Source organism: Neoarius graeffei, chromosome 4 (genome assembly GCF_027579695.1).
Source record: "Neoarius graeffei isolate fNeoGra1 chromosome 4, fNeoGra1.pri, whole genome shotgun sequence".
NCBI lineage: Eukaryota > Metazoa > Chordata > Actinopteri > Siluriformes > Ariidae > Neoarius > Neoarius graeffei.
In genome coordinates this window covers 52,549,424-52,575,236 of record NC_083572.1, presented here as the reverse complement: position 1 = coordinate 52,575,236, position 25,813 = coordinate 52,549,424, and the positions used below count along the sequence as shown (strand labels likewise).

The 25,813-nt window shown below is 42.1% G+C and overlaps 1 protein-coding gene across 2 annotated transcripts in view; it reads left to right on the top strand.

Annotated features, from left to right (window-relative positions):
- The window catches only part of slc12a5a (solute carrier family 12 member 5a), a 443,979-nt gene that overhangs the window by 115,214 nt on the left and 302,952 nt on the right, over nt 1–25,813 (top strand). Inside the window, exon 2 of one of the 2 annotated variants that reach the window (XM_060918252.1) lies at nt 18,652–18,681. The exons of the other annotated variant lie outside the window; for it this stretch is intronic. Coding sequence (XP_060774235.1) covers nt 18,652–18,681 — 30 coding nt within the window. The remainder of the gene's footprint in view (nt 1–18,651; nt 18,682–25,813) is intronic. 2 annotated transcript variants of the gene reach the window in all.

The window sequence follows — 25,813 nt, the reverse complement described above, 5'->3', positions numbered from 1 at the left end:
GTCACATGACATTCAAAAGAGATTTGAGAGTTCCTCCAATCATCATATGGAAGCCCAGCATCCAGTCCTGCCTTACTGTTGCCAACTCTCCATAGACCCCTAGTGAAGCTGGGCATCGGGAAATTATGTTTTAAAAGCATATTGTCCAATAAACGTCTAGCTTTGCTGCACTAAGATCAAAGCATATCCCATAATGTCATTAAACTACAGAGACACTGAGCACCAATGGGTTTTCAATGGGTCGTGCTTCCACAGACTTCTATGGGGAAAAAATAATGTGATCAGATTATGACGGCCAGCGCGAAATAACTGCTGAACGAACTAGCTGTAAAGCTGAACACTTTCTAGAACAAAATATCGATTTGGAATAAGAGAGTTGAGTAGTGTAAATACATATTTAACAGACACACTTTTTCGTGACATTTTACAGGAAGCTGGGCTTCCCTTTTAGTCTTAGAGCAGTCGCCTCTGGTTTACTCCATGTTCTCCAGTTTCCTTCTACTGTCCAAAAGCATGCAGGTAAGTGGATTAGCTACTTTAATTGACCCCTAGGTGAGCATGGCACCCTGCAAAGCACTGCCCGGGGTGAATTCTCCTGCCTTGTGCTCAGTTTTTCTGAGATTGTCTCTGGATTTATGACAGCCCTGCCCAGGATTAGTGAAGATGAATAAATAAATGAAATATTAACTTAAGTTAATTGTGTGTGGTTTTGTTTTTCAAAAATGAATGTTCTCAATGGAAAACCATCCCAGGAAATTATACTGCACTATAATGATATGTCGCTTTCATTTTGACTAATAGCAGCAATGGGGCGCAGCTTCATAGGAGATTTGGAAAGTATGTACAGAAACATTTTGTGATCTTTCTGGAAAAAATCTGAATGTAAATCTGCTAAAATATTATTAGCTGACGACTGTTTTCAACTATCAACAACATTTCCTTGATTTTTGAGAACAATTATTGTTCTTATACGGTAAATTGTGAATGAAGAATGATTTGTTTTTCAGGCAGTCCTGTTTTTTGTTTCTTTCAGTGTTTTCTAGTGTTTTCAGTGGCATAATATTTGGGTTCACATGAAATAAAATAAAAATAAAAAATCTAGACCACATGCCCATGTCTGTCTGTCGGTCAGTCTATCTCATATATACACACAAGCTGGAATTAAAATGGATTTTTGGAGGGTTAGCACTATTTGATTTACACAACATGCCTACAACTTTAAAGGTGCACATTGTTTTTTTTATTGTGACACAAACAATAATTAAGATGGAAAAACAGAAATCTGGAATGTGCATACTGTAGGTATTCACCGCCTTTCGTTTGAAACCCCTAAATAAGAGCTGGTCCAACCAATTCACTTCATAAGTCACATAATTAGTTGATTAAGAACCACCTGTGTGCAATCAGTGTCACATGATCTGTCACATGATGTCTGTATAAATCAACCTGTTCTGGAAGGACCCTGACTCTGCAACACTAATAAGTAAGCAACATGAAAACCAAGGAGCCTCCAAACAGGTCAGATACAAAGTTGTGAAGTATAGATCAGGGTTGGGTTATAAAAAATATCCCAAACTTTGAATATCCCAGGGAGCACCATTAAATCCATTATAGCAAAATGGAAAGAATATGGCACCACTACAAACCTGACAAGAGAAGGCCACCCACCAAAACTCACAGACCGGGCAAGGAGGGCATTAATCAGAGATGCAACAAAGACACCAAGGATAACACTGAAGGCGCTGCAAAGATCCATAGCGGAGATGGGAGTATCTGTCCATAGGACCACTCTAAGCCATACACGCCACAGAGTGAGGCTTTATGGAAGAGTGACCAGAAAAAAAAGCCATTGCTGAAGAAAACAGGTTTGGAGTTTGCCCAACAGCATGTGGCAGACTCCCCAAACACATGGAAGAAGATTCTCTGGTTAAATGAGACTAAAATGGAATTTTTTGGCCATCATGGGAAATGCCATGTGTGGCACAAACCCAACACCCTGAGAACACCATTCCTACAGTGAAGCATGGTGGTGGCAGCATCATGCTGTGGGGATATTTTTCATCTGCAGGGACAGGAAAGCTGGTCAGGACTGAAGGAAAGATGGATGGCACTAAATACAGGGCAATTCTGGAGGAAAACCTGTTTGAGTCAGCCAGAGGTTTGAGACTGAGACGAAGGTTCACATTCCAGCAGGAAAATGACCCTAAACATACTGCTAAAGCTACACTGGAATGGTTTAAAGGGAAACATTTAAATATCTTGGAATGGCCTAAACAAAGCACAGACCTCAATCCAATTGAGAACCTGTGGCATAACTTGAAGATTGCTGAACACCAACACAACCCATCTAACTTGAAGGAGTTGGAGCAGTTTTGCCTTGAGGAATGGGCAAAAATCCCAGTGGCTAGATCTGCTAAGCTAATAGAGACATACCCCAAAAGACTTGCAGCTGTAATTGTAGCAAAAGGTGGCTTTACAAAGTGTGTGTGTGGGGGGGGTGAATACCTATGCACACTCCAGATTTCTGTTTTTTCATCTTAATTATTGTTTGTGTCACAATAAAAAAAAAATGTGCACCTTTAAAGTGGTAGGCATGTTGTGTAAATCAAATGGTGCTAACCCCCCAAAAATCCATTTTAATTCCAGCTTGTAATGTGACAAAACAGGACAAACACCAATGGGGATGAATACTTTTGCAAGGCACTGTATATATCCCTCCATGATTATGCCCCCCGTAAAGATGAGTAAAAATGGTTAGGAAAAAATCCACCTTTTGTTGAAGTCACTTCATCTCACACTGAAAAAAATGGGAAAAATCTCACATTTAATTGAAATAAATTTGTTAAGAGAAAAACAAATCCCTCATCAAGAAATATTTTCAACAAAAACACGTGCCACTTTTACTGGCAGCCCTACATTTAATACTTTGTATAACTTCCCTTTGCCAGTAAAACAGCACTGAGTCTCTCCTATAACATTTTATAAGGTTGGAGATACAGAGCAGGGAATCTGAGTCCATTCCTCTTTACACAATTTCTCCACGTCATCCAGGGCCTGAGGTCCTCTCTGGTGCTCTCTCCTCTTCAGCTCACCCCACAGGTTTTCAATGAGGTTTAGGTCAGGGGACTGAGATGGCCACGGCAGAAGCTTGATTCTGTGGTCAGCTAAACATTTTTGTGTTGATTTTGACAAATGCTTCAGATCATTGTCCTGCTGGAAGATCCAATGACAACCCAGTTTTAGTTTCCTGCCAGAAGCAGCCAGATTTTGATTTAAAATATCCTGATATATCATGGACTCCATGATGCCATGTACCCAAACAAGGTTTCCAGGGAATTTGGAGGAAAAACGGCCCCAAAACATCACAGAACTTCCACCATATTTTACAGTTGGGGTCGGGTTCTTTTCACTATAGCCATCCTTCTTTTTACATGAAACCCACCTTGAGTGTTTGTAGCCAAAAAGCTCCGTTTTTGTTTCATCAGACCAGAGAACATGGTTCCAGTCAAAGTTATAATAGCGTTTAGCAAACTTCAGGTGCTTATGTTTGTGGTTCACTGACAGAAAAGACTTTTTTTCTGGCAAACCTTCTAAATAATCTGTTGGAATGGAGGTGGTGTCTGATGGTGGGTTTGGAGACTTGGAAAGCCCAAGATTTTACTACTTTTTGTAATTGATCAACAGTGATCCTTGGGAGTTATTTATTTATTTTTTTGCCTCTTTTACCATCCTCCTCACTGTACGTGGGGCCAAAATAAACTTGGGTTCTCTTCCAGGTAAGATTGTAACAGTTCCAGTTGGTGTCCACTTTTTTATTATTGCCTTAACAGTAGAAACGGACATTTTCAGGTGAGTAGCTGTTTTTTTGATAACCATTTCCTGACTTATGAAGGTCAACACACTTCTCCCTCATTTGGTTTGTGTGTTCTCTCTTATCTTTCCCATGTTGATGGATGATAAAGGGAATTTGGCCTCTGTGTCACCTCATATTTGTTCCCTAGTTAATCAGGAAGTCATGGATTACAGCTTGAAAGTTCCTACACACTCTAATCAACTCAAACATGTACAATTTAAAGTGGCACAGGTCGATGTGCTGGTTCAGGAATCATTTAATCCACTCCCCTTTCTGAATTGTTTGAGCTGATTCCCATCCCCATAGCTGGTATGCATCATCTTGTTTCAGTACATTTATTTCCTAATGCGGGGCATCCTAACTACGTGTTAGTCTGTTTACAAACTGCTCGGCAGCCAGTTCGGAAAAGTCAAGTGAGGTCATGTGAGGGTCAGAGGTCGCGACCACGAAGCCACAGCAAACATGGCGGATCATCCAGATTGAACAAAAACTCCTAAATTGAGACAAAAAAATTTTAAGGAAGTATCTGACATTGTCAGAGGCAAAACACACCAGAAAAGAGAGGGGAAAAAATATTACAAATCTAAACGCACCTGTGAGCTTGAAGGCTCTCAAGCGCTCGCTGCTGTGTCGGAGGCCACTGGTTCCACCATGTTTGTTGCGATCTGGCTCATTATAATATTATAATGAGGATAAACTTTGGCCGTTTGCATACCCAAGTGTAAACATTAGCATGCTGTGTTTTTCCAGCTCATTCTCCTACACAGGCATGAGGCAATGGGCAATACAACATGTGATCCAAGTACCTAGGGGTTATTCTAGCTCCACAGGGTACTATTCATCTTTTTAATGCATCGACCTGTGTCACTTTAAATGGGAAACATTTTTCAGTTATATTGTGTTCACTATAATTTCCAGGGGTACCAATAATAGTGGCACATATGTTTATGTTGAAAATAATTATTTCTTGATGAGGGATTTGTTTTTCTCTGAATACATTTATTTCAATTAAAGGTTGGGTTTTTCTCACCAAAAGGTGGATTTTTTCGAACCCTTTTTACTCATCTTTACAAGGGGTGCCAATAATCATGGCGGGCACTGTATTTATCTGTGTTTATCGAACACAACTTTGATTTACATTGGTATTTGTCTGAAAGCCCATTATTATCAGTTGTTTCTTTGTGTTGTATACAATTGGGGGATCAATAGTTCTCTCCACCAGACTCCTAAAGACATCTTATTAGTGCAAACCCATACACAAAATGGAGCTGTTTAGAGTGTCTTCACTCTTTACTGCTAGGAGAAAAGTGGGTCACCATGCAGTCCCATATCCATGGACAGTATGGGCCTTGATGCATGCTCTCAAAAACACAGAGACCCAGTTACTCAGATGTGTTACATTTCGAATGCTAAAAAAAATACACCATGCTGCGGTTTCCAGATGCCATGTCATCAGCATGTTCCTAAAAGTTTTCTGAGGAAAAAAAATACCTCAGCCTGTATTTCGGTAGTTCTGTCAAGAACCCTGTTTAAAGGGGAACTGAAGGTAAATTTTTTGTTATCAAAATTCTATTTATCTCGTCTTGTCTCGTCTCGTCTTCTTCCGCTTATCCGGGGCCGGGTCACGGAGGCAGCAGTCTGAGTATGGAAGCCCAAACTTCCCTTTCCCCAGACACCTTGGCCAGCTCCTCGGGAAGAACACTGAGGCGTTCTCAGGCCAGCCGAGAGACATAGTCCCTCCAGCATGTCCTGGGTCTTCCCCGGGGTCTCCTCCCGGGGGGACATGCCTGGAACACCTCCCCAGGGAGGCGTCCAGGAGGCATCCGAAAGAGATGCCCGAGCCACCTCAGCTGATTCCTCTCGATGTGGAGGAGCAGCGGCTCTACTCCGAGCTCCTCCCGAGTGACTGTGCTTCTCACCCTATCTCTAAGGGAGCGCCCAGCCACCCTGCGAAGGAAACTCATTTCAGCCGCTTGTATCCGCTATCTTGTTCTTTCGGTCATTACCCAAAGCTCATGACCATAGGTGAGAGTCGGAACATAGATCGACCGGTAAATCAAGAGCTTTGCCTTTTGGCTCAGCTCCTTCTTCACCACGACGGACCGGTAAAGTGACCGCATCACTGCGGAGGCCGCACTGATCCACCTGTCGATCTCATGCTCTATCCTTCCCTCACTCGTGAACAAGATCCCGAGATACTTAAACTCCTCTACTTAAGGTAGGATTTCTCCACCAACCTGGAGAGGGCAAGCCACCCTTTTCCAGTCGAGAACCATGGCCTCGGACTTGGAGGTGCTGATTCTCATCCCAGCTGCTTCACATTTGACTGCAAACCACCCTAGTGCATGCTGAAGGTCCTGGTTTGAAGAAGCCAACAGGACAACATCATCTGCAAAAAGCAGAGATGAAATCCTGTGGTTCCCAAACAGGATTCCTTCCGGCCCCTGGCTGCGCCTAGAAATTCTGTCCATAAAGATTATGAACAGAACCGGTGACAAAGGGCAGCCCTGCTGGAGTCCAACATGCACTGGGAACAGGTCTGACTTACTGCCGGCAATGCGAACCAGACTCCTGCTCCGTTCGTACAGGGACCAAAGAGCCCCGAACCCCATACTCCCGAAGCACCCCCCCACAGAATACCACGAGGGACACGGTCAAATGCCTTCTCCAGATCCACAAAGCACATGTGGACTGGTTGGGCAAAGTCCCATGAACCCTCGAGCACCCTATGAAGGGTATAGAGCTGGTCCAGTGTTCCGCGACCAGGACAAAAACCGCATTGTTCCTCCTGGATCCGAGGTTCAACTATTGGCCAAATTCTCCTCTCCACTACCCTGGAGTAAACCTTCCCTGGGAGGCTGAGAAGTGTGATTCCCCTATAATTGGAGCACACTCTCCGGTCCCCTTTCTTAAGAAGAGGGACCACCACCCCAGTCTGCCACTCCAGAGGCACTGTCCCCGACCACCATGCAATGTTGCAGAGGCATGTCAGCCAAGACAGCCCCACAACATCCAGAGACTTGAGATACTCGGGGCGGATCTCATCCACTCCCGGTGCCTTGCCACCAAGGAGCTTGCTAACCACCTCAGTGACTTCGGCTTGGGTAATGGACGAGTCCACCTCTGAGTCATCAGCCTCCGCTTCCTCAATGTAAGACGTGACGGTGGGATTGAGGAGATCCTCAAAGTATTCCTTCCACCGCCTGACAATGTCCCCAGTCAAGGTCAACAGCTCCCCACCCACGCTGTAAACAGTGTTGGCAGAGTACTGCTTCCCCCTCCTGAGGTGCCGGACGGTTTGCCAGAATTTCTTCGAGGCCGACCGATAGTCCTCCTCCATGGCCTCACCAAACTCCTCCCAGTTCCGAGTTTTTGCCTCCGCAACTGCCTGAGCTGCAGCACGCCTGGCCTCCCGATACCCGTCAGCTGCCTCAGGAGTCCCGGAGGCCAACATGGCCCGATAGGACTCCTTCTTCAGCTTGATGGCATCCCTTACTTCCGGTGTCCACCACCGGGTTTGAGGATTGCCACCACGACAGGCACCGGAGACCTTGCGGCCACAGCTCCGAACAGCCGCGTTGACAATGGAGGCAGAGAACATGGTCCACTCAGACTCAATATCCCCCGCCTCCCTCGGAAGCTGGGAGAAGCTCTCCCAAGGGTGGGAGTTAAAGACCTCCCCAACAGAGTGCTCGGCCAGACATTCCCAGCAGACCCTCACCATACGTTTGGGCCTGCCAGGTCTGTCCGGCTTCCTCCTCCACCAGCGGATCCAACTCACCACCAGGTGGTGATCAGTTGACAGCTCAGCCCCTCTCTTCACCCGAGTGTCCAAGACATAGGGCCGGAGATCCGATGAAACGACAACAAAGTCGATCATCGACCTCCGACCTAAGGTGTCCTGGTGCCACGTGCACTTATGGACACCCCTATGCTCGAACATGGTGTTCGTTATGGACAAACCGTGACTAGCACAGAAGTCCAATAACAAAACACCACTCGGGTAGAGATCTATTTATCTCATTTTATTAAATATAGGAATGCATTTTTGATAGCTATTTTGTCACTGCTATAGCAAGTTATGAGTGTTTGAAATATGCAATGTAATATATCAGTCCATATGTCAAAGCAATGGCCGTAAACGATATTCGTTGAGACCTGTGTGAGACATCATAGGACGGAAATAAAACGTACAGCGGAAATCAAAGTGACCAACATCTGACAACGTTGTCAAAAGACGCACACGCCCTCTTTCGAACGCTGATGTAATCAAGCCGGAAGTTTTGTTTGTTTTGATAGCAATCAGAAAATTTTGAAAAAAGTAGGCAGTAATCGTCATTTAAACTCGTTTTTGTGCAATATTTAATTCGGAAAGCAGTTTTCAAAATGGCGGCACTGACACCTGGCTGACACTTGAGGTTTTGAAGTCTTGCACAAGTCTCGTGAAGACCGTGTGGATAAGCAACGCCTGCCATGGACCAAATGAACTAAATTCAACATGGCTAAAAACCGAATAGGCCGATAAGTATAATATTTAATTCCAATTAGTTGCCAATACGAGTCACGATATAAGGTTACTAAAACCAAAAACGTAATTGAATAACATGTTAATTAAGAAATAAAGCAAGTTTAAAAATGACTTCAGTTCTCCTTAAAGATGTTAGCTCAGCTCAAATCACCCATAGAAGTAATCATATGCACTGTTTGCATATGCAAAGAATTGAGTAGTTGTTTTATCTTGAAATGTTCAATTGTCTTTCTTCAGATTATGTCAAAGAACATGGATTTGTTCTACTGCATTTGCTTCTGGCTTGTTCTTTCAATGAGAATTAAAAAAAGAAAAACACTGTGGAGCAGCTGTTGCTTCAGTTGCTTCGTCTGCTTGAATTGCGATATGATGGATGCGCTTGGAGGAGAGGCGAACACAGTCCAATCATGTGACTAATTATGTGCCATTACAGACCTTGTCTCCTTTCCACTTGTCCTCACATGTCATGGAATGGCTGTGACATTACGTCTACAAACGGGTACATTCACGAAACCTCTCAGGATCCCTGTGTTTTTATTGGTAGGTGGGGGGCAGGGGAGCATTATATCTTGTCTGAGACCAGATGTCCCCAGAAGGAAAAGTACTAATATCTGACATTGTGGGGACATTAATTAATTGATTGATTGATTGATTGATTGATTGATTGATTGATTGATTGATTGATTGATTGATTGATTGATTACATGGCGCCTTTGTTGGAAGATCACCCAATTTTTAGGTATGCAAAACTATCGGAAGAGCTAGTTTCACCATAAATTTTAATAAATAACACTTAATATTTGGTTGTATGTAACTGTATGGAGCCTGTGACCCACTGACATCACCAAATTGTTGCATTCTTCTATTATGATGCTTTTCCAGACTAGTTCTTTTCGGTTGTTGTTTGTTTTGGGGTTCTCTCCCTTCAGTCTCCTCTTTAGGAGGTGAACTTCGTGCTCAGATGGTTTAAAATAGCCATGCAAGCCCAAGCCAGAATACTACCTCCACCATGCTTGACTGATGAGCTTGTTTGCTTTGGAATATGAGCAGATCCTTTCTTTCTCAACACTTTGGCCTTTCCATCACTTTGGTAGAGGTTAATCTTCTCATTTGAGGCTCATCATTGTATTTCTTTGCCAGTTCCACTCTGGCCTTCTGATTCTTACTGCTGTTGATTAGTTTGTATCTTGTGGTATGGTCTTTAGATTTCTGTTCTTGAAGTCTTCTTAACAAAGGGATTGTGAAATTGCCCTGTGAAGGTTGTTGGTGATGGTACAGACTGTTGTTTTTGGGTTTTTCTTCACATCTCTCGCAATGCTTCTGTCATCAGCTGCTGTTGTTTTCCTTGGCTGGTTGGCTCTCTGATGTCTGGCCGTTTCCCCTCTTTTCTCAACTTCAGAATGGATTGCTTTTCTCCTGTAGACCCCTTGCACTGATGTCGCATTTATGTTAGCAACCGTCACTACCCTAGACCTAGGGGACAAGCAAACTTTGTTTACATACTGAAGCCAAGCAAAGATGTCCGGCATCTGCTGCTGTTGTCCAAAGAAAACTACAACTAAAAAAAGCTGTACTACCAGATTACTTGGCTAATCTTAGTCAGAAAGAAGCGAAGGATAGATATATACAGAAATTAGAGTTTATTAGCGGTACAAAATTCTTCAAAACAACTGGAGTAACAGTGCAGATTTGTAGCCTAGCATTAGCTACGTGTTGGAGTATGCCTTCTTTTTCCCGAAAAGTCCTGACATGGAAGAACAGTTAAAAAAAACTGCAAAAGCAAGAAAACCTTCTTTGTGGAAAGAATTTTTCCCCAATATCAGCTTTTGGGAATAGAATGTTGCGAAAGCCAAAGCATTCTCAAAGGACTCTGACCTGAACTGTGGGCTGGATGGTAAACTATTCCTGTCCCTCCATATCTCAGCAACTCCAAGAACATGTAGTTACACAGCTATTTGCACTCTATATTTATACAGTGTTGCTTATTATTGTTAAAACAATATCTGAAGTGTTATTATTTGTAAAATAACAAAATATCTTTCTCTAGACTTTCAAACAATGTTGTAAGATTTTATTTCAATTTTATCCAATAGTGGATGGTACAATAATTACAAACGCTAACAGAATCAGCACATTCCAGTTGTAGCTGTAGTCATATAATAACTATAATCACCCTTGTAATAATAATTTCAATAAACGGTTAATGTTCAGTTCCCTCTTCATTTATTCTCTGTTCAAAAGGCACAACTGAGTCACACAGGTTGATAAGAGTGTAATGGACAGTAACAATTTTATCCAAAATAGTTTTTCCTGTCTTAGTTGATTTATTTCTGTTTTACATGCATGCAGTTGTTGTAAAGTTCAGTCTGTGTGTGTTTTCAGGCTTCAGGCTTAGCTCCTCTCATCTCATTTTTGGGCTTAGCTCATCTATTGTATTCTCTGTAACCACTCATTTCTTCGCTGTTCTTGAAGCATTGCTTCTCTTTCTTAACATTAATCTTGATAGCGGGGAGACGGTAATACCTTTTATCTATTTCTCTATTACAGTGAACAACCAAAAACAAAGCAAAAATGAACCATATCGAAGACAGATTAAGCCTTGCTTACATGGAAGACGGTGTCTGTTTGACCCCCAGGTGTAATTGTCACGTGATGTGTGACGTCATGTGCAAGGGGTCTATAGACAGCTCTCTGGTCTTCATGTTGACTTATCCTTTTTGAACAACAAATGCAGTCTTCACAGGCAAAACCCAGGGCTAAAACCAAGAGTCAACATTCAGATCTATTAACTGTTTAAACAGTCAATCTGACAACGCTCACCTGGGCAACAAGAAACCCCTGTTGGTCACATGTTCCATATATTTATGATCACATGAAAAATGATGGATTCAAGCAATAGGTGCCACATACAGCCTCATATACACACATCGATCTTACTATCCTTGTGAGGATCCTCCATCAGCAATTATTAATGTAGCTATTAAATGCTACACACACATTAATGAGGGTGCAGCATAGCATTAATGAGCTACATTAATAGTTGCTGATGGAAAGTCCTCACAGGGATAATAGGATAAATATGTGTACGCTTGTGTGCATGTGCAGTTCCACTGCGTTTCACTCAGTGTGCAAATCATTCGAAAATTTATGTCCCTGAGTATCTATGTGCAAGCATGTAATTTACCTTTTCGCCGTTAAGTAAAATTCACTGGATTTTAAAATTCACAGTTTATGACAGTGGCATAAAGGCACATAATAAATCTAACTGACAGGACAATTAAGTGCTGTCATACACTCCTTTATAGATCTGATTGAGGATTGCTAAGATACAGCACAATGGTATTTTATTATGCATTGCATTATGTATGTAAGAAATAAAACATGATGGGGCATGTTGTTATTAAAAAATCAACAAGTTGATTCTTTTCTAAGGGCGGCATGGTGGTGTAGTGGTTAGCGCTGTTGCCTCACAGCAAGAAGGTCCTGGGTTCGAGCCCAGTGGCCGGTGAGGGCCTTTCTGTGTGGAGTTTGCATGTTCTCCCTGTGTCTGCATGGGTTTCCTCCGGGTGCTCCGGTTTCCCCCACAGTCCAAAGACATGCAGGTTAGGTTAATTGGTGGTTCTAAATTGACCGTAGGTGTGAATGTGTGTGTGAGAGTTTGTTTCTGTGTCAGCCCTGTGATTACCTGGCGACTTGTCCAGTGTGTACCCCGCCTCTCGCCCATAGTCAGCTGGGATAGGCTCCAGCTTGCCTGCAACCCTGTAGAACAGGATAAGTGGCTAGAGATGATGGATGGATGGATTCTTTTCTAATAATAGCACATTCTGAAATGTTTTATTCCTCTTATACCAGCAATTTGCCAACAATTACAATGTTTTATATGTTAAAGAATGACACAGTTTTTATCCACTTAATGTTACATTCAGTTGTCTGTGAGACAAGTTAGTTGCTGTTGTGTTGCAGCAACTATTTAACAGTTATATCACGAAATCAAGTCGTACATGAACTGATGCGCTATGCACCTCGTCAGCTATAAGCCATGTACGATGAGATTGAGTGGAATAACTGTTTTATTCTATCCATCTTCATTGGATTTTGAGGAGCAGAGCATTTTTATTTTTAATTTTTGCAAATTTGATAAATAAAACCTTTATACAAAACGTCCAACAAAATAATTTCTGCTGAGGTGGACTTCTTAAAAACCTATTGATGGCTGCACGAATTGACTTTAGTGTTGTTGTTTTTTGTAGAAAGTGCTGTCTTGTTTGTGCCGAGGTATAGAATAGCTTTAGACATTTATTTAATTCTTCCTTGGATATTTTAGTGATGTAATGTTCGAACTTCTTTGAGCTTTTGAACCAGTCGAAAAAAAATCAACAATTTTTAATGCTTAAAGATGAAGAATGTAAACAAACCGGCAAAATGACAGTAGCAATTTGTGAAAAATGCTCTAAAAATAATTCTTGAAAAATAAAAAAATATGTTCTTACCATCAAATACTTTCATTCCATATTTTGTTGCACTTTCTGGGGTGTATTTTTTGGGGTTTTGTTTTCGAGTAGAGTTTTTATTTCATCCTCAGTTGGTTCAGCAACACGCTCCGCCATTTTGTTTTTCTCTACTCATGGTATGGGTATATGAGCTGATATCCTAGTAGTAGAGTAGCCAATCAGAGCACACGATTGCTCATATCCAGTGAATGCAGATAGAATAAAAACAGTTATGTCCTCACTTTCTGTTTAGGTTAACAAGCCCCCCCCCCCAAAAAAACTGCATGTTTTCAAGAATGTACAAAATGCAACATTATTAGATTTTTCTTGTAGGAGAAAATTTACCTCCAACTGGATCAAAACCTGACCATTGAGACTCCATTCAAACTCTCATCTCATCTCATTATCCCTAGCCACTTTATCCTGTTCTACAGGGTCGCAGGCAAGCTGGAGCCTATCCCAGCTGACTACGGGTGAAAGGCGGGGTACACCCTGGACAAGTCGCCAGGTCATCACAGGGCTGACACATAGACACAGACAACCATTCACACTCACATTCACACCTACGGTCAATTTAGAGTCACCAGTTAACCTAACCTGCATGTCTTTGGACTGTGGGGGAAACCGGAGCACCTGGAGGAAACCCACGCGGAGAACATGCAAACTCCACACAGAAAGGCCCTCGCCGGCCACGGGGCTCGAACCCGGACCTTCTTGCTGTGAGACGACAGCGCTAACCACTACACCACCATGCTGCCTCCATTCAAAATGTAAAAAAAAAAAAGTCAACTTCACTAAATCAACAGGGTTTTTTGTTTGTTAAATAATTACATATTGTTAGTCTATTTATCAAACTGAGATTAAGTGGTGCCTCCACCATACAAGTCCCTGTGAACGCATTCATAATAACCTGTGATTTGAATTACAGCCATCATTACTGTCTGTGCTGCTGTTATAGAAAAGTAATCAACCCAGGCTGACTAATCAGATTCCAGAATTAAGGTATAAATGTACATGTTAGATTGCTGTATTTGTGTATGAGCAAAAGATTTGTTTTGAAAGTGGTAAGCTGGTTTGGTTGTAATGTCTTGATGCCTCAGATGGTTGTGTGTTTAATGTGTTAGGTGTAGATTTTAAGCATGCCGGTCCCTGCACTGCGCACACTACACACCCTGAAATAATGAAAGGTCCTACTGCACCATACCTGCTCAGTGTAAATCAATGTTCACTTATTAATAAAGTATTTCAACTATCCGTCAGGGATCATTTCTCATTAAGGAGGATCCTTGAGCAGGTCAATATGGCTGTTGTTTACACTGCCCAGTTCCACAGGTTACTGTCAGTGACTCACGTTTCCAGCAGTCTCTGTGTTCCTGTGCAAGAATGCAAATTGATTCTTAACGTCAGAGCTAATGTTCATTGTCTGCTGCTGAGTGATGAGCCTTGCTTGGGAATGTAATTTTATTCACTGTGTCAGCTGAAAGACAGGAATTATTAGTTAAGTATATTGGCACGAAGGTGATGCTATTGAATGTTGATTATGCATTGTGCCTGCATTGGGATAGGGTTACGCTGTACACACTGAAAGACACTGACTTAGTGAAGCGTATAAAAGTCTGACATCCTCCATCTGACAGGCTTCTCTCGTCGCTTGTAGGAGTGCACATGTATGTGTGTGTTTGTGAAAACAAAGGGAAGTTGAATTCCTTAGTGTCTTGACTTTCAGAACCCAGTCCATTCCGACTACATCATTCCAACCAACTTCTTTATTTACCTTTGAGTAACTGCAGTCAGTGTGATCTGCTGTATTTTATTTCTCCTGTGCTGAGTGTGGGGGAAACCGCAGGGGATGCAGCATTTCTAGAGCAGTGTGGGGTTAAGAGCTTTTCTCAAGGGCATGATAGCAGCCATGTGTTTGACAGCTCTAGCCATCAACTCAATGTTAGTGTGACCCTCTGGTGCAGTTCCGGCTCCTCTAGCATTGATATTTGGATGGAAAGCAATTTCTGTCTTTGTAAAATTTCAATATTAACATCAAACCCCAGCAATGCAAACTGTATTTTCAAGTAGTGTTGTTGTTGTCTCTCATCTCATCTCATTATCTCTAGCCGCTTTATTCTGTTCTACAGGATCGCCGGACAAGCTGGAGCCTATCCCAGCTGACTACGGGCGAAAGGCGGGGTACACCCTGGACAAGTCGCCAGGTCATCACAGGGCTGACACATAGACACAGACAACCATTCACACTCACATTCACACCTACGGTCAATTTAGAGTCACCAGTTAACCTAACCTGCATGTCTTTGGACTGTGGGGGAAACCGGAGCACCCAGAGGAAACCCACGCGGGCACGGGGAGAACATGCAAACTCCACACAGAAAGGCCCTCGCCGGCAAAGGGGCTCGAACCCAGGACCTTCTTGCTGTGAGGCGACAGCGCTAACTACTACACCACCGTGCCGCCCCGGTATGGAAAATGCAAATAAAAAAGAAAACAGTGATTTCTAAATTTACTTTGACTTGTATTTCATTACAGACAGCATGGGCCTGAGATATTTCATGTTTTGTCTGGTCAATTTCATTTCATTTGTTAATGTACATCCAGGGTGGCACGGTGGTATAGTGGTTAGCGCTGTCGCCTCACAGCAAGAAGGTCCAGGTTCGAGCCCCGTGGCCGGCGAGGGCCTTTCTGTGTGGAGTCTGCATGTTCTCCCCGTGTCTGCGTGGGTTTCCTCCGGGTGCTCCGGTTTCCCCCCACAGTCCAAAGACATGCAGGTTAGGTTAACTGGCCACTCTAAATTGACCGTAGGTGTGAATGTGAGTGTGAATGGTTGTCTGTGTCTATGTGTCAGCCCTGTGATGACCTGGCGACTTGTCCAGGGTGTACCCCGCCTTTCGCCCGTAGTCAGCTGGGATAGGCTCCAGCTTGCCTGCGACCCTGTAGAAGGATAAAGCGGCTAGAGATAATGAGATGAGATGAGATGAATGTACATCCATTCCTGCATTTCAGGCTGACAACACTCCAAACAAAGTTGGGATGGGGGCAGTTTAGGGCTAGTAATGAGGTAAAACAATTAAATAATGATCTGATTTGAAACAGGTGATGTCAGCAAGTGACTGTAATCATGATTTAGTACAAAATCAGTATCCAGGAACGGCTGAGTCTTTGAGGAGCAAAGATGAGCTGAGATGAGATCTCCAGTTTGCCAACAAATTCATAAGAAAATTATTGAAATGTTTAAAAACAATGCAAGAAAAACAAAGAAAGATTGGAAGGGATTTGGATATTTCGCTCTCTACTGTGTGTAATGTCATTAAATAATTCAAGGAATCTGGAGGGATTTTGGTGCATAAAGGGCAAGAGCGCAAGCCTAAGCTGAACACCCGTGATCTCCGATTCTTCAAACGGCACCACATCAAGATCTGTCATTCATCTATAGCTGATATAACCACATAGGGTCAAGATTATTTTGGCAAACCTTTGTCAAGCACTACAATACGGAGTTACATCCACAAATGCAGTTAAAACTTTACTGTGCAAAAAGAAGCCTTATGCTAACTGTGTCCAGAAGTGCCATCGACTTCTCTGGGCTTGGAGGCATCTGGGATGGACTATCATCCAGTGGAAATGTGTATTGTGGTCAGATGAATCAGTATTTCATGTTTTTTTTTTTTGGGGGGGGGGTTTGTAAAAAAATAGACACTGTGTGCTCTGGACCAAAGACGAAAAGGTCCATCCAGAATGTTACTAGGAACAAGTCCAAAAGCCAGGGTCCGTCATGGTATGGGGTTGTGTCAGTGCATTAGCATTTTCTTTTAAAATGCAGATTTTGGAGCAACATATGCTGCCTTCAAGATGACCCCTTTCCCAGGGATATTTCAACAAGACTATGCAAAACTACATTCTGCACACATTACAAAGGCAGGGCTGTGGAAAAAGAGGGTGCCTGCCCCTTTGTCTCCAATAGAGAATGTGTGGCAGATTTTGAAATGAAAAATATGACATTGATGACCTCATACTGTTGCACACCTTAAAGGAACAGTCCACCGTACTTTGGTTGCATCTAACTACAGCCCCAAAAAATACCATTGGCCATACTGAGCCTAGCTACATTGCTAACAGGAGTGACAGCGCGTCTGACTGCGTCTGACTGACTGGGAGGTCGCGCAAAGCTCGGAGAGGTACGAAGCAGCTTGTCTCAATTCAGATAAGAGCATATTTCATTATGGAAGTATGGTGGACTGTTCCTTTAAGACCTGTTTGCAGGAAGAATGGGACAAAATAACAACTGAAACACTTCATCACTTGGTGTCTTCAGTCCCTAAACATCTTAAGTGTTATGAGAAGGAATGACAACATTATGCAATGGTAAATGCTTTACCGTCCCAACTTTTTTGAAATGTGTTGCAAGAATCAAAATTGTAATGTATTTATTTAGAAAAAACAATAAAATTAATGAGGTCAAACATCAAATAATGTGCTGATATATTGTTTTGAGTTCAATACAGGTCAAATATTATTTATAAATCATTGTTTTGAGTTTTAATTTCAATTTCAACATACCGTCCCGACATTTTCTGATTCGGGTTGTATTATTATTATTATTATTATTATTATTATTATTATTGTGTTCATTAAATTATATTTTACTAACAATACAAACAATAGTAGAATATTCATTTCTTTTTTTTCATAGGGTGGCTTGCACGCTACTACAGAACTCTTCATGTGTGAGTGTTTTCATTTTGGTTTATTGAAATGTCTGTCCATTATAAAGCCTAAACTACTTTTCAGCAGGTCCATACTTTTCAAAAGGAGTATCTGCATGTGTCAATGTGTGCAGATATATAATGAGGGCTGACAACCTTTCAGATGAACTCTCCCCACATCACTACTGCTGATTCCACCAGACAGCATTCCAACCCCAAAAATAGCCTGTTCTCAGTCTGGGCTACGTGGGCCTGAGTGACACATCAAATATGTTGCGTAAGAAAGTGAGACACGAATGGAGACCGGTTTTCCTTCAAGACTAACAGGATAGACATCCCCATCTCTTCATGTGATACTGGAGTGTATTTTAAAAACAGCTCCCTTACTTTGTGCCATCTCAGAGCTAAAAATTACATTACTCGAGGTAAACATATTTGGGTATATTAGTAGCAATGACAGGCCATTTTTTAAAGTAGTTGTCATGGTGTTGTGTAATGTATCGAATTAGAGTGTGAACATCTGAATTGAAAACTTGTTTAATTTTGTAAGTATGTCTAAAAAAAACGTTATGAACATTTGAAAATCCAGTGTTTTATAAAATTTTAATTTCTGTCCATTGCCCCGGTCATAAACCAGCAATCATTTTCCTTTGGTTTAATTTTCCATTGATGAGAAAAAAACCTCAATCAGAAATTAAGAGACCAAAAAGCCAAAAATAAAGAGATTTAGAATTTTGAGTATCAGGGTAAGAATGACAGATAAAGGCTTCTTCTTCTTCTATATCACAATTATACACCTAGAAGGCTTAAAAGGAATATATCAGTGAAACTGGCACATCCTTTGAGTTTAAACATAAAAGTCAGAATTTAGCGGGTATGTTCACTTTAAATTGTGGACACCAAGCATGACTAATGATGGTGGTGCTCGAATGCGCCATGCATAAGAGGGTCAAACTTTTGTTAATTCTCTTTAAAACTATATTACTGATATTTATACACCTTCTCACTTTTTCTCCATGAAAAAAAAATATGAGGAAAATCATTGATTTTTAGGGCGGCATGGTAGCATAGTGGTTAGTACTGTTGCCTCACAGCAAAAAGGTTCTGGGTTCGAGCCCGGCGGCTGACAAGGGCCTTTCTGTGTGGAGTTTGCATGTTCTCCCCGTGTCTGTGTGGGTTTCCTCCGGGTGCTCCAGTTTCCCCCACAGTCCAAAGACATGCAGGTTAGGCTATTTGGTGGCTCTAAATTGACCGTAGGTGTGAATGTGAGTGTGAATGGTTGTTTGTCTCTATGTGTGTCAGCCCTGTGATAACCTGGCGACTTGTCCAGGGTGTACCCCGCCTCTCGCCCATAGTCAGCTGGGATAGGCTCCAGCTTGCCAGCGACCCTGCACAAGATAAGCTGTTACAGATAATGGATGGATTGATTTTTAGGAAAGATACAAAATTTTCCCCAGTGAGCCAATCTTTTGCAGGCACTAGACAGCAAAGTGTTCAGCCGATTTTATTGGAAAATCAAGTCAACATGAGAGCTTCAACCACTAGGTGGGAATCATAAGTTTCACCTGATTGAACCAACAGTGAGCGAGCTGGAAACAGCAACAAAACACACGGACCAGTGACGAATATCACTAAAAAAACCCAAGATAGTGGCACCTGAGAATTTGGTGTATTGCATTACACAATGTTAAAAAAACACTTAAAGTAAAAACTCATCACAACGCCGCACAAAATTAACAATATATTCTGTAAATATGTTATTTATTTTTGAATTGACACTAGTTTTATGTAGATTAAACACTCCTGAATGTCTTTAAAGGCCAAACGAAAACATGCTGTTCTCCAATACAAACGTATGGGAGGTTCATCAGTGCAGCAGCGAGCTGTCAAGCCTAATATTAGTCTTCCCTTTAAGGCCGAGAATGTAGCCACAGACACACACACACTAAATAAATAAATAACCCTACAGCAATTTGATACTTCTAACTATACAATAAACTGGAAAACAGGAGTTTCTTACACAACAGGGGGTAGTGTGTGTTGCTGTCTTCCCTGTGTAATTTCAGACCTCTCTACACTGCATCCTCAGTGATCTGTACTGCTATATTGGCTGTTTACGAGATCACATTGGCTGTTCATTAAATTCCAGTGTTATTTTAGCTCAAAGCAGCTAAATCAGTCAAGTCATATGACTGACCACAGTCCAGTGTATTATTTGTCAATCAGAGCAGTACATACTGTACATCATCTCACAGGTCTTCAGGCACAGTATGACTTGGAAACATGTTAGCCAGGCTACTCAGCAAGTTTTCATTCAAACTGAGTATTTTGAGTGTTGGATTCATTAGTTATTGTGGGTTATACACTGCCACAGCACCCATCCAATCCACTGAGAAGAGAAAAACAAACAAACAACCTACAACGGACAGTCAATGGATATGTGTGGAGAAATCTAGGAAAGAGATATGTGGTTGATATATATAGATATATATGATTCTTTAAAGTGCTGATGACACGTTTTTGACATCTTTGGCGATGTTTTATAACATAAAAAGTAATTCCCGATGATCCATATATTAATTCACGAAGGCGCCTATTTTACAAGTTATGATAAAAAACGCGGCTATTTGGGCAAATTTGACGGGGCTGCAGCACCCAGGAGACGAAAGAGGAGGAGGAGCTATATGACGTCAGTGAAAGAACCTTCCTCCTAACTTACCAGTTTGTTGTTGATGCGACAGGTGTTCAGTTTGTCATTATTAGTATTATTATTATACATTATATATATATTAGTTATTATGCCTTCGCGTTGTGTTGCCGGCTTTTGCTCCAAAACCTACAAGGATGGGGTAAGTTTATTCAAGTTTCCCAGAGATCCCGAGCTGCATGCGAAGTGGGTGAAGCAAGTCAGGCGCACTCGTGACAAGTGGGAGCCCTCACCAACATCCGTCCTGTGCTCTGAACACTTCGATTTGGATTGTTTTGACACCCTTCCCAGCTTAAAAGAATCTCTTGGGTGTGCAGTTCATCACAAATGTGTGTTACTACCATCAGCAGTGCCTACACAGTGTTGCCAGATTGGGAGGTTTCCCGCCCAGTTGAGCGGTTTCAAGTGCATTTTGGTGGGTTTTGAACATATTTTGGGCTGGAAAACATCAGCAGTATCTGTTGCCAGATACTGCTGAAGTTTTCCAGCCCAAAATATGTTCAAAACCCACCAAAATGCACTTGAAACCGCCCAACTGGGCGGGAAACCTCCCAATCTGGCAACACTGCCAGTATTCCGGAGGGGGTCTACTAGTAGCTATGCTGGATCCAAAGACAGTCCTCCTGTCAGAACATGTGTTGTGAAACGACATAAGATAAAGGTACGTAGAGCTATAGATTCTACATGATAATCATAAATGTAATCATAAAGTCGGCGTGATATCAGTCATGTATTTGCTTGTGAAAGCTTGCGGCTTTCATGTAACTGCCGCCTAGCAACGAGAGGCAAAGGGTAAAGAGGGTAGGCTATCATAGATTCTATTCAGAAGAGATCAACACAATTCTAGACTCCCAGAAGAGGAAGAGCTAGCACTAGAGAGTTCACCGGCGTTTTCATGTGCCATTTCCATTGAGTAGAACCAGAGTAGAACAGCCAGTGAACCGCAGCGTGTTCTTCCGCTGACGTCACAACATGGCCGCGAGCCACGGACCCAGTTTTCTTGCGCTGTGCAATTAAAAGTTGGATATTTGCGTAACAACAGCTTCTTTTCACGTAATTATAACAGAAATCTAACATGTTTGCCATGTTGTATAGTTTATTTAAGAAATTGCATAGAGTCATGTTCGTGTCATCAGCCCTTTAATGCTTATCACAAATGCAGTAGCGCAAAGATGAGTAAAATCAGAACTGCAAGGGCTGTACTGTCATGCTAACTGCACACGTTAGTTTGAACAACTGTGTTATCATATTTTATCTTCTTGTACATCTGGGGGTTATGTACATATTGATTTGTTAACTGAACTCGGGTTTTGGGTGACTGACAATTTTAAACTTGTTTGTAAGAAAACACACTCAAGTTATATACCAGATATGAAAAGCTGTATGAAAATAGTAGTCATAGCATATCCACTCTGTTTGGGAATTTATATGGACCGACATACACCATCATTACAACTAATTTTTCTGTACAGCTTTGCTTGAAATCCTTTTGGAGTTTGACGTGTTACCATTCTCTTTTGATTAGATTTTAAGCATAAGAGGTTAAAAAATCCACAATAACACAGCAGACTTTTTAAGCTTATGCTGTGTGTGTGTGTGTTGTTGTTGTTGTTGTTGTTGTAGCTTGTAAACAGAATGTCAGAAGCAACCCTACTGAAAAACCCTACTGAAACAATTCTACTAAACCAACACTACTGCACCAACTATACTGAACCAAACCTACTAATCAAACTCGACTGACCCAACCCTACTAATCGAACCCTACTTAACTAACCCTTCTAAACTGACTCTACTGAACTAATCCTACTGAACTAACCCTACTGAACTAAACCTACTACTGAACTAACCCCACTGATTAACCCTGCTGAACCCAACCTACTAAATCCCCACTGAACCAACCTACTGAACTAAAGTTACTGAACTAATCTTACTGAACTACCATACCCCTACTGAAGCACCCTACTGAACTAAAGCTACTGAACCAACCCTATTTAACCTTACTGAACTAACCCTACTGAACTAAAGTTACTGAACCAATCCTACTGAACCCACACTACTGAACTAAACCCACTGAAACAAATCCTCATGAGCTAACCCTTCTGAAATGGTAAAGTAATATGTCCTATACTAGGTATGTCCAAGCCTCCACTTTTTCACTGAAGTTGAAGGTCTTAAAGGGTTAATCTCCAAAAAATTGTCTTAAATGCTTACTGTATTGTCATCACTAGGTGTAGTTCATATTTAATTTACTTATCATGGCAGTTTGCTAACTTCTTGTGGCATAGAATCACTTCTCCAGAGATACTCAAAATATACAAGAACTCATTTGTTTATGAGAAGGTAAAAAATTGGTTATTTTTTTATTAAATATGCTCTGAATAGAGACCTGTCATTTTCTGAGCACAGCAGATTAATGACTCTGGTTGTCACGGCAGCAGTGATGACATTGCTGGATTCATACGATTAACATCGAGGTTCTTTTATTACATCCTCAATCTCAGCCTTAATGCCATTCTCTCTCTCTCTCTCTCTCTCTCTCTCTCTCTCTCTCTCTCATATTTAGGTTTTGTCACTAAACACACACTTTTTATCGTAAAACAAGAAAGGAAGGAAGGAAGTTTTATTATGGGACCAGCCAAATGTCGCCACAGTGTAAAAACTGTCATATTTTCCTATCCTTGTGGAAACATTTAATACCCACCAAGATTCACAACATAAAAACATGCTTACCTGTATACAGACAGAGAGAGAGAGAGATGGCCTCTTTTGGCAGTTTGGGCATTTCTATTTGAAGTCTTAAGCATTCAGAAATGTGTGTGTGTGTGTGTGTTAGGGATGCATATCTCCATCACTAAAGCCAATATGATACATGCCTTGTTGCATTGACAACGATCCAATACATGAGAAGTACATATGAATCAACGGCTAACGCAATATGATGTGATTCACCCCAACTGCAATGCAGTGAGATTTGACACAATTTGATTCAACACAGTTTAACTTCATACAACGGGATGCAAAAGGATATGATGGTATGCAATTCAACATGGTACAGATAATTTGAGTTTATTTCTTTGATTGTTCTTAAGTAGACAGAAAATCTAAAAATCAGGTTTTACTGAGGCGGCACGGTGGTGTAGTGGTTAGCGGTGTCGCCTCACAGCAAGAAGGTCCGGGTTCGAGCCCCGTGGCCGGCGAGGGCCTTTCTGTGTGGAGTTTGCATGTTCTCCCCGTGTCCGCGTGGGTTTCCTCCGGGTGCTCCGGTTTCCCCCACAGTCCAAAGACATGCAGGTTAGGTTAACTGGTGACTCTAAATTGACCGTAGGTGTGAATGTGAGTGTGAATGGTTGTCTGTGTCTATGTGTCGGCCCTGTGATGACCTGGCGACTTGTCCAGGGTGTACCCCGCCTTTCGCCCGTAGTCAGCTGGGATAGGCTCCAGCTTGCCTGCGACCCTGTAGAACAGGATAAAGCGGCTAGAGATAATGAGAAAATGAGAGGTTTTACTGATGCAGAGATGTTAGAAATGATGCGTCCTGAGTTGTGCATCCCAAATTATGTTGGGAGTTGTGCACACTTTTTTTTTTTTTTTTTTTTTTGGGTGCACTGATGCTAATTGGTGAATCTTACCAGTGTGTGTCTGTGTATGTGTGGTTCTACAGTGGTTCTCATGTCTCTTGTAGGTGCTGCAGGGCATTATACTTTGATGTATGTGAACTAACAGTTTTGGTTTTGCCTCCTACCTTTGCATTTGGATAATGAACCCATCTTTTGCTCTTCAAATACAAACCTGCAAATATATGAGCAAAGGCTGGTGATTAACTAGCCATGTAAACAGTCGAGAGAGAGAGAGAGAGAGAGAGAGAGAGAGAGAAAAGGATGAGGTTCTATGCATAATATCACCTTCTGACAAACATCAGATGAGAAGAGATGAAGAAAGAACCTGTCTACTGCATCTCTCCAGACCTCTCTCCTCCCTCTTTCATGCTCCAATCACCATCCTCTCTCTCTCTTTCTCTCTCTCTCACTTTCTCTCTCTCTCTCTCTCTCTTTCGCTCTCTCTCATTCAGTTTCTGAGGAGAGTGAACACTATGGTGAAGCCCTCGGAGTAATCACATTAAGCTTCAGGACCACTGATTTCAGTGATCACTGATCTTAGTCTCTGTGAATTTGAAAGAGCATGACTATGTATGTGTGAGTGGGTGAGCGAGCGAGAGCGTTCCATCATCCAACTCCTGCAGCTCTTGCTCTCTACAGTATCCTCCTCCTCCTGAAGAGAGAGAGAGAGAGAAGGGGGACAACAGCAAGAAGAGAAACAGCGTAGAGAGAAAAAGCACGCTCTTTATTTTTCTACCGTGCTCTTCCTCTCATCCCCAGCAGGGAAAGAAAAGAGGACAGGAGACGACTCTGTCCATCTTTCTGTCTCTTCTGTCCCTGTGTTCAGGTGGGATTGCGTGATTTTTTTTCCACCAGTGTGGGACAGTTTGGAGGAAACTCTAGGGACCAGGGGAACGAGGAGAAGCTGAGAGCCACGATGCTCAACAACCTCTCCGAATGTGAGGAGGGAGAGGGGGGAGCAAACAGCCAGGGTGAGTGGTGGAATCTCTCTCTCTCTCTTTCTCACACACACACACACACACACACACACACACACACACACACACACACACACACACAAAACCATAAGCATTTACGTACACCCCAGCAAGCAATGAGTGCACATTCATACCCTATACAAATAGTCGCATGTTGTGCACACACAATCAGTCATGCTTTAATGGACAGATCATACACAGGAATGGAGGGATGAAGAGAAGGAGATCAGGCAGTGAGAGAGTGAAAGAATGAGCGAGAGAGAGAGTAGGAGGGGTGTGTTCTGCTGTTGCTGCCTGCATCGGATCCTCTCTCCTCTTTTACTGCATGTGTGCCGTGACTAGAATAGTAATCAGCTCTTTTGTTTATATGTGATGCCCGAGTGCTCACTCATGACACACTTCACAGAGTGGCCGTGGACAGCACTGAGCTTCCTGGAATCACGTCTGAAAAAGTGGCTCGCGTGCCCTGCCTGTGTTTGGTGAAGCTGCAGGTTCTGAGTAGTCCTATACCTCAACCTTTTGGAAAATCTCATCCCCTAAGAGCAGTCTTTGACAAATAGCTGGGGCAGAGTAGTACAGTAATGCTAACAGCACTGACCCTGGGTTAATGGGGAGCAAAACGTGTTCAGTTACTTCCTTAACCTACTTGTACCAGTAAATTTCAACAATACGGAATAATATACATTAATATTAATATTAATATTCATGAGTCTTTATCTTTCTCTCAATTACTTCACTTTTTATTGGCTCATGGGAGGACCGTGTAAAGCACATGATACCGAAGCTGTCTCACACCCATTAATCACACCCCCTTTTATGTGGAACAAATCAAATTACATAAGTTCTGTGTGTGTACTGGGGGTGGGGGTGGGGGGGTGGGGATGTTGGTGTGTATGTGCGGATCTTTGACATAGTAGTGTCTCTGACATATG